This window comes from Peromyscus eremicus, chromosome 4 (assembly GCF_949786415.1).
Source record: "Peromyscus eremicus chromosome 4, PerEre_H2_v1, whole genome shotgun sequence".
NCBI lineage: Eukaryota > Metazoa > Chordata > Mammalia > Rodentia > Cricetidae > Peromyscus > Peromyscus eremicus.
The window spans coordinates 107,558,161-107,567,655 of record NC_081419.1 but is presented as its reverse complement, the minus strand read 5'-3'; the positions used below and the strand labels follow the sequence as shown (position 1 = coordinate 107,567,655).

The 9,495-nt window shown below is 45.2% G+C and overlaps 1 protein-coding gene across 1 annotated transcript; it reads right to left on the bottom strand.

The window, feature by feature from the left end:
* Positions 1 to 607: 607 nt before the first annotated feature.
* Positions 608 to 8,012, bottom strand: Bmp2 (bone morphogenetic protein 2). The gene is made up of 2 exons (XM_059259599.1): positions 7,670 to 8,012; positions 608 to 1,449 (listed from the first exon to the last, which is right to left on the bottom strand). Exons 1-2 carry the CDS (start codon positions 8,010 to 8,012, stop codon positions 608 to 610), a joined length of 1,185 nt encoding a protein of 394 aa, XP_059115582.1.
* Between the last annotated feature and the right edge of the window lie 1,483 nt (positions 8,013 to 9,495).

The window sequence follows — 9,495 nt, the reverse complement described above, 5'->3', positions numbered from 1 at the left end:
CTGAGAATTGAATAATATAATAATCTTGAAAGTCAGCAGAGTGGATTATCCACTTTTTTTTTTTTTTTTGGACTTGAACTTGTGAACTTAACAGTAGTGCTGCAGGAAACAAAAGCCAACGTGCGCACGCTTTGCCCAGGAACTGTCCATGTAGACTTCGCATCTTAAATACACACAACTGAAAAACAGCTACAGGCCTTTTTTTTTGGAAAATTATATACAAACCCGATATCTCTTTCGATTACATATAAATACAAATTAACTATTTTTTTTTTCTAAAAAGTGGTTATAATAGTAAATAAATACAAAATAACTCTGACCATTATACTTCATGTGCTGGAGTTAAACCCATATAAAATGTACAACTAAATACATTTTAAATCTTTAAGGAATAATTCTCTGATTAAAATATTTGTTTTCCCAACTTCTTTTCGTAGATATAAATATATTTTCAAAATAGCTGTGTTTTTTTTTTCCATTCCATTCCATAAATAAAGTCTTCATTGGGAAATATTAAAGTGTCAGCTGGTTTTGGGGGGTGGGGAGAGTAGGGTTTTTTTTTCTAAAATATATATATATATATATTTATTTATTTATTTTTGCTGTGCTAACGACACCCGCAACCTTCCACAACCATGTCCTGATAGTTTTTGAGCACCACCTTCTCGTTCTCATCTAGGTACAACATGGAGATTGCGCTGAGCTCTGTGGGAACACAGCATGCCTTAGGGATCTTGGAATTCACAGAGTTCACCAGCGTCTGCACTATGGCATGGTTAGTGGAGTTCAGGTGATCAGCCAGGGGAAAAGGGCATTCCCCGTGGCAGTAAAAGGCATGGTAGCCCGGAGGAGCCACAATCCAGTCATTCCAGCCCACATCGCTGAAGTCCACATACAAAGGGTGTCTCTTGCAGCTGGACTTGAGGCGTTTCCGCTGTTTGTGTTTGGCTTGACGCTTTTCTCTTCTGTGGAGTGGATGTCCTTTTCCATCGTGGCCAAAAGTCACTAGCAACGGCCTTATCTGTGACCAGCTGTGCTCATCTGGGTGCAAAGACCTGCTAATCCTCACATGTCTCTTGGAGACGCCTGGTTTCTCCTCTAAATGGGCCACTTCCACCACAAAGCCATGGTTGGTGTGTCCCTGTGCAGTCCACCGCATCACAGCCGGGGTGACATCGAAGCTCTCCCACTGACTTGCGTTCTGATTCACTAACCTGGTGTCCAATAGTCTGGTCACAGGAAATTTCAAGCTGGCTGCCGCCGGCTTTATAATTTCATAAATATTAATTCGGTGCTGAAAACTACTGTTTCCCAAAGTCTCCTGTATCTGTTCCCGAAAAATCTGGAGTTCTGCAGAGGTGATGAACTCTTCAGTGGGGACAGAAGTCAAGTTGAAGAAGAAGCGCCGGGCAGTTTTACCACTCATTTCTGGTAGCTCTTCAATGGCTTCTAGTTTGATCAAAGTGGAGAGAAAAAGGAAAGCATTCAGTAAGAGAGTCAATGGTAATTTACTTCCTTATGAGAAGTTTAAAACCTCAATGCACAGTTTGAGTTAAAGTGCATAAAAGTTTGCAACCAGAAAGTAAAAATGTCAGGGTTAGAGGTACAGTGTCTGCCTCCTTTCCTTGGCCCTGGGTTTAATGCTCAACACTATAAAAGAAATAAAAATATGTCATCTCTGAAGTGAAAATGGAGTCTCCTTTTCCCTTTTCTATATGGTCACATTAACTTTGTGACTGCTATGCGTTTAATCCAATATGTGAACATAGCTCCTAGGTAGCTATAATAATGGAGGAAATAGTGAAATATTTCTCTGGAATTCACAGACAGACTTTAAGGGGGGGATAAAAAAGTCTAAGCACTATAGTTAGTAGAGGGCTAATGACTGAGGGGTTGAGGAAATTATTGCATTTCTTAACTAAGAAAACGAGCTTTAATGTCAATTCATTAAGCGGCATTTGAAAACATTACTCTACAATTTAGATGATTTACAAATCTCAATATACAGATTTTAGTCTCCTAATTAAAGACTCTGAAACTCAACATCAATGATGACATTTTGCTAAGCACACCCTGCCATTTTGCTCCGAACTCGAGAGACAAAGGTATGGGTGGCACTAAGACACTGTAGTAATTAGCGATGAGGAATTTCAGGAGAAATGGCTTCCAACTGCCTGTCCTCTCATCTCCATCTCATCCTCATTCAAAATGACCCCTGTGTCAGCACAGCAGATCCTAGACTCTGGCCTGCACATCAGTTGTTCTGGGAAGGGGCCTGCGCGCTGGCATTTCCATTAAGTTCTTAGTGAAAAGATGCTGCAAGCTGATGGACCGCACTTCAGCACATTGACAAAGGAGTAAATTTTTAAAGCACCTTTTATAGAAGGGGCCTTAGTATTGGCCAATGAGTAAGGATTCAGGCTGCCATCAGCCAGCCAGGGACTCAAACAGGGGAGTCTTTTAAAGCTCTTCTTCTTTGACATGAAGAATACTAGGCCAGCTGGCTATCATTCACAGTCCTCTTGCACCTGCTTGACAAAAAGTTCTTGATGATACCTTTGGGGACCGGTTTATGTTCTGAACTCTACTATCAGCTAATGGTACTTTAGGGCCGGGACATTCCTAGGAAGTCTGAAGGACTGTATTTAGCTTCTTTTGTAAAAAGCCATTTTCGTTGCCATTCTTGGGCTCCCTAATGTTTCTGCCTAAGGCACTTCATCAATAGAAAAAGGAAAACAGTAGCAACATCTCCCAAACTCAAATCACACTGGCTTCTCCTGACATTGGCACAGCGAGGTACATATTACTTCCTTTAAAGACAGAATATAAAGGTCAATTACCACAAACAGCTGCATCAGTTAACAACAGAAAATAAATGGCAGCAAAATCCCTGAATTCCAGTTCACAAAGAAGGAAAAGGTGACAATCATAAGTACACATGCATGCACACAGACACACATACATGACAAGGGGGGGAAGAACAAAGAGGCAGTCCCCAAGATAAATGTGGGAGACAGGTCATTGAAGTAACACAGACTACTATCTGCCTAAGAAATAAAGCCAAGATTGCCATCTTCCAACTGGCAGCACAGAAACGGCCACTTCCTGTGGCCTGTCACTTGGGAGGTAAGAAGTATCCACAAGATAAGTGACCTTCACAAAGGACACCAATGCACTACCCAATGTTAATGACAAGGAAAAGACCTCTCCAGGCTTCCAACCGCATTTCTATTAGCCTAATCCTTGGAAGACCCCATCCCATCCTTCATACCAAGGTATCTACTGTGACTGTTCACTGAAGTCATACACAGAAGTCAAGAATTTAAGGAAACTAACTGCCTAGGGAGGGTCAGGACACACAACACCTTTTCTCCTTCAGAGGACAAGTTGCAACCTCTTCTTGAGGGCGGGAAATTGAAAATCTCTTTTAAATAAAGTAAATTATAGGAAAAGACCTCTACAAATTATCACAGCAAGCCTGGGGTTCTGAAAATACAGAGTAGGTAATGCACACTTTTTGGAGGCTGAAATAGCTGTTAATTCTCTGTAAACATCCCTTGTTGAATCAGCTGAACTTGCTAAGTGATTTCAATATTCTTAGCTGTCTCTAATCTGAGTATCAGCCTCCTAGTTCTTAATCAAATGGAAGAAATGATTGGATGAAAAAAATGTAGAAGAAGAAGAAGAAGAAGAAGAAGAAGAAGAAGAAGAAGAAGAAGAAGAAGAAGAAAACGGGGCAGCAATGGCATTCTAATTTTTTTCCAAGAAACAAAGCCCCTTATTTAAAGTTCCACATTATGTTGATTATTCATCTACCTCAAAATAATTTGGCTGGGGCCACTCCCTAGAAAAAGGGATAATAGGACATTAAAATGTCACCATAAAACACTAGTGCTGAATGCTCTTTCTTTCTCTTGTTGTTTAATCTATCTATCTATCTGTCTGTCTATCTATCTATCTATCTATCTACCTACCTTCTATCTATCTATCTATCTATCTATCTATCTATCTATCTATCTATCTATCTACCTATCTACCTACCTACCTACCTATCGATTTATTTTTCCCAAGTCTGGTGCCATCATCTTTCTATGAACTATCTTACATCCAGCTCATTAGAGGGAAACCATGATTATCTCCATTTTTGTGAATGAAACAGATGGGAATTCAGAGAGGTTATGTGACTTCCCTTAGGTCACAGAACTGTTCATTTGGGTCTACTGCAATGTCCAAGTTCTAGCCATTGGAAGGCATTGTCTAACGGAGGAGAGAAGTCAAATCACTAAGCAGCAATCCAAATCATTGGGAATTGGTACCTGATACCATGTTAAGTGCAGAGTGAGTTTTGTCCTGAGGATCAAAAGATATTGTCCAGCTACCCTTTGGACATGTAGACAAAGCTAAACGAACGGAAAAGTGAAATGACCCAGCCAAAAGGGACACGTGAAATGACCCAGCCAAAAGGGACACACAGACATTGTTCGGAACCTGCTCTCTGTGGCTACTTGTTTGCCCTAAAGTAGGGTGAGTTTTATCTCAAAAGTTATCATTAAGCTTGGAGGATTTTGCAACACTTTTTGGACAGAGAACATTCCTCCACCTAAACAACAACAAAGCCTGAGGCTGCTCCAGATCAGCAGCTGCATCTCACTCCTGCAACAAGGTACAAGGGGCTTTGGGCCACACGTGACTTTGTACAGGATAAAGTAAATGACACATCATAGAGGGAAACAAAAGTTCAAGTACACAGAATTGAGTTTTCATTTTTAAGGCAACAAAGGAAGTGGTGGGAAAGGGAAGCAGGGGCTGGTGGTTGCCACTAGCCCCACTTGGCCTGTGCTCCCCTGAGCACAGCACCTTCAGGAGGACTGTGCTCCTGCAGGTCCAGGAGGGATTCTCTAAAGACTGATGACATACCTCACGGGCACATCTCAACAGGACAAAAGCAGCCTGCAAAGGAGTCAAGAGGGGTCCAAAGGACCCACTGACAACCATCAGCAGCAAGGAACTTCTGCAAACCCACAGGCTCTTTGTAATCACACTGCAACAGCTAGAGGTATTAGGTAGGAGCATTCCTGGGTGTCCATGTCCAAACCCATACTGGAATTTTGGACCATGAGTTGTACCTTGAGATGTCCTAGACTGTGGGTATTTTCTGGGTAGTTACTTTTCTGCCAACAGGATTTCTCCCTCTTTAAAAACTCTAGTCACAGGCCACATAATTTATTTATTTCAAACAAAAGAGGAAGACTCTGTTCTCCATTGTCAGAAGGGCAAGTGTGAGCTCCTTCAGTAAATGATCTGCCAGGAAAGAAGAGGTCTCTGTAGGGCCAATGTAGTCAAACAATTTCAAACTGTTTTCAAGGGCAGCCAGTTGGGGAAGGTCTTTGGTGACCTGGGGGTGGAGGGGATTCAGCAAAGTCTGCGCTATCCGGGAAAAAAATCCATGTCCAATGTTCAACAGGAGACTGTCTGGAAGCATCCGCCACTGGTTGAAAGGCTATCATAGTATATCTTGTCACATCATGTCACCCAACCATCTAATACAACTCACAAAGAAGCCCACCGGGTAATTCTTTAATAGGGTCCTTAGGGTTCTTTACCAAATGTGTGTCTATTAATGTGTATGAATTCACTTCTGATCTTGAGCCAGCAGCCTTAGCACACAGTTTTCTAAGAATTTTTAGTGGCACAAGGATGCTTATAAAAATCAGACTCTAGGTTACTCGACAATGAACAATCTCCAAAAATGCCATGTGTACCTGATGATGACGGGAAAGAACGGGTTTTCTTGAAATTTATAGTAAAATGTAAATCTAAGTGCACCAAGATATAAAGTTAGTGCAAGTTTACCTTAGGCAAGTTGATAACTTCTATGCAGTCTTATACATGAAAATCTCTTTTAAAGACATAGATTTTTGTTGTGAACTCAAGCACACCAAGTTAAAATAACACACAGAGACAACGCTTTCCCTGTGTTTCTGTCAAGCCACTTCCAAGGGAAGAGTGAGTGAGAAGATGCAGATTTTACTGATGAAACTTTCATTTAATTGTATTTTTGTGTTTTAATTGACTTAAACAATCCTTTTGGCTTAGTTAAAACAAAGATAAGGTAGATACTTGGTTTTTACAAATAAAGAATGGTTTTCATGCCAGAAAAGACTAGTAAATAAATAAATATACAAATAAATGGGTTTTTGTGCTAAATCGCTAGAGGCAGCAGAGAAAACAGCCATGCTAGTTTTCTGGTTTTGTGTGTGTGTGTGTGTGTGTGTGTGTGTGTGTGTGTGTGTGTTATCTACAAAAACTTTCCAATCAATGTCAACTGGAAGAGATCAGCTTAGGCCAGAATCACCTCAGGGTGGTCAGGACGGGGTGAACACACCTGAGTCTCCCTGCTCTAGGTCGGCAGATCCCGGAGACCAGGATGGGGTCCCTCTATCTTTCCAAATGGAGTTCTGCTCCCAGAAAGCACCTTAGAAACCTGTTTGCAAGAGATCGATTTAAGAGTACCCTTCATAATGAGTGGCTGCCTCAAGGAAGGTCCATCTCTTGCTGTGTGACCTACCTGTGGGAGTTTTTCCTATCAACCTGACTTTTCAAAGTTTAAGCCATATCCCTTATGAGAGGGCTGGGGGAGGGGGGTAGATCTGGGCTACCATTTCAGAGCACAGATTTTCGCTTGAAATTTATCATCTCAGCAAGGCAAAGCAAAATTTTAAAAAGGGAACTTCACTCCTAGCTCCCTACTGTTCTATAAATTGCGGCTGATTGTCAGACAACTCCGCATTCCTCTAGAACTTGAAGGAATTGATACTCGATGTAGAATACATTAAGTCAAAAGCACATTTAAAGTGACACACAGAGAATTGAGCTGGGGCGATTTTTAACTGCTCCAAGAATTTCAGTGCAAGACACTTCAGTAGGTCCTTAAGACATTTCCAACCCACTAAATGTCTTTCTGATGAAATAAACAGAAATGCCCTACCTTGGGAAGCCATATTCATATCATAAAAGGAAAAAAAAGTCCCCACTGCCTTGCACAAGGAAGGTAGCAGTCTCTAGCAGAAACAGCTTTTATCTGAAGGCTTGCCCTGTCTCCACGTGGAGACTAAGATTTAAACACAAGAAGGGAAGGTCACTGTGGAAACAATAAGATTGATTGTGGAATTGATCTCCCACGGGGATTAGATAGGGATTCAAAATCTTTCAAACTAGGCCCAGATCAACAGTAAATTTGAAAGCTTTGGGGCCCTGGGCTTTAGTTTGTTAGTACTGCCCCTGAACACTCTGCCCTTGGCTCTGTCTAGCCTAAAACTCCAGTGTGAACACAAGACACAGACTTGAGCTTTCAGACAGATTTCAGGAACTCCAACCCTCCGCTTTCTCCCGTGGAGTTCTCGCAGGCACGTTTAGCTGACTAGGGACTAGCCAGCCTTTTACCCTCTTCCCCATCACTCCGTTTTCCCTCCAGAGCTTGGGGGAGGAGTCTGTCTTCTGGCTACCTGCCAGGAAAAGGGTGCGGACTCACCAGTGGGGAATCCCTGGCTCGGGGCCACAGAGGGGACGGTACAGAAGCAGAGGGGCCGTCCGCTGTGCTAGCGGAGGCCCGGGCTGCTCGCCGAGTCCCCGCCCGCCGTCCCCGCCCCGCCGCCCGCCACCCGCTCACCTTCGTGGTGGAAGCTGCGCACGGTGTTGGCGCGGCTGGCTGCCCTCTCCAGCCGGTGGTCCGGGGCGGGCGCTCCTGGCTGGCCCGAGTGCCGGCGGTACAAGTCCAGCATGTAGGGGGGCACCACGGCGTCCTTGCTGGGGGTGGGTCTCTGCTTCAGGCCGAACATGCTGAGCAGCCTCAACTCAAACTCGCTGAGGACGTCGTCCGAAGGCCGGGACAAGGGGCGGCCGGATGCCGCGGCGAACTTCTTGCGGCCCAGCTCCGGAATGAGGCCGGCCGCGCCGCCCAGGAGGACCTGGGGAAGCAGCAACACTAGAAGACAGCGGGTCCCGGCCACCATGGTCGACCTGCGGACAGGGCCGACGTGAGTCACCCACGTTCCCCGCCCAGTCCTTCGCCCGCCCCCGCGGCCCCGGCTCCCATAGGGCTCGCTGGCCTTCTCCAGGATGCTCTCCTGGCATGTCATGCTCGAGGGCTACAGCCCGGATGATCAAGAGGATGGTGGACCCCAAGTCCCTTGGCTCTCTCCTCCCCTCATCCCATTCTCTGCCTACATCGGACTTCTCACTTGGGGCTTGCTCTTCGCTCTCAATAAAAGTCAATGACCATCAGTCACCTTTTCTTGTGACACCAGCTAGGAAGGTGGTGTCAGGAAGCGGGGAAGCCACTGGTTAGTCTGACACACTGCAACTCTTAAAAAAAAAAAAAACAACTATACTCTGTAGTGCTCATTTGCACATAAACAGACACAAACGCACATGTGACTTCCTTAGAGGCGCTATATAGAACTTCCTGGTAGGCGAATAAATCTAACTTGTAGATTCGTAAGCGCTAAACTCAAGATTTATGACGCCACTTGCAAGTTGTGGCCCACGCCCCTAACATCAGGGTTGGCCCACTGGACACTCGGTCCTCTTCCCTAGACCCCTGTTCAGTCAAGGAACCCGTCCATGCACCTTCCCGCAATTATGTAAATGGATAGTTTCTATGAATGCACGTGTAAACTGTGACACATCCTCACAGTAAACACGCACGGAGAACCCCAACTTTAAGTACCGTCCATAATGGACCCAGTTCTTAGGACAAACTCTAGCTAGGTTCAGGAGTAACTTAAGGACGGCCAACGTATCTCTAAGGCCTGAAGTACTGGTCTGCAAGTAATGGGTGAAATCCACTGGATTTCTGTAACTTTTTTTTTTTTTTTTTTTTTTTTTTTTGTAAAGCCATTAAGTCTTTAACAGACCTAATAATATAGCGAAAATTGGGGAGAAGGACGGCCGGCGGGAGAGAGCAGGCCAGGCGGACAGGGCAGAGGGGTCTGGGGTTTGGGACGCCTGACTCCTCTAGGGCTTCGCTGCACGTGCACCGGGAGAGGGTCTGTTTACGTCCACCCGACCGGTCCTCCGCGGCGCTCAGCGCCGCATGGCGGGAACGCGGTGTCACCCGTCAGCCCCGGGTCCCGGCCCGTGTGTCCTCTACCTTTAGGAGACCGCAGTCCGTCTAAGAAGCACTCGGGGGCACGTCCATTGAGAGAGTCTCCACATGGGAAAAAAAAAAAAAAAAAAAAAAACAACTCTGTCCGAGGGACCTGGAGCAGGGACCGAGATTCTGCTGTCTTTCCTCGTCTTCTCCTCCTTCTTTGGGTGCCAGCCGCGTCGTCCCTCTCCCCGTGGGGAACGGTGTCTTGGGATGGACCCAGCCGGCCGAGGAGCAGAGAGGTGACGGGGCTGGAGGCGGCAAGACTGGATCCGCCGGGCGAGGACACCGGCGCGAAGTGGGGAGCCCAAGTCACTCTCCCGGCAAGTTCAAGAAGTCTCCAGCCA

Excerpts from the sequence above, each read along its gene's own strand:
- Bmp2 (XM_059259599.1), bottom strand. The coding sequence starts at position 8,012 with ATGGTGGCCGGGACCCGCTGTCTTCTAGTGTTGCTGCTTCCCCAGGTC. Across the intron at positions 1,450-7,669 it reads GCGCAGCTTCCACCACGAAG|AAGCCATTGAAGAGCTACCA; the intron begins GTGAGCGGGTGG and ends TGATCAAACTAG.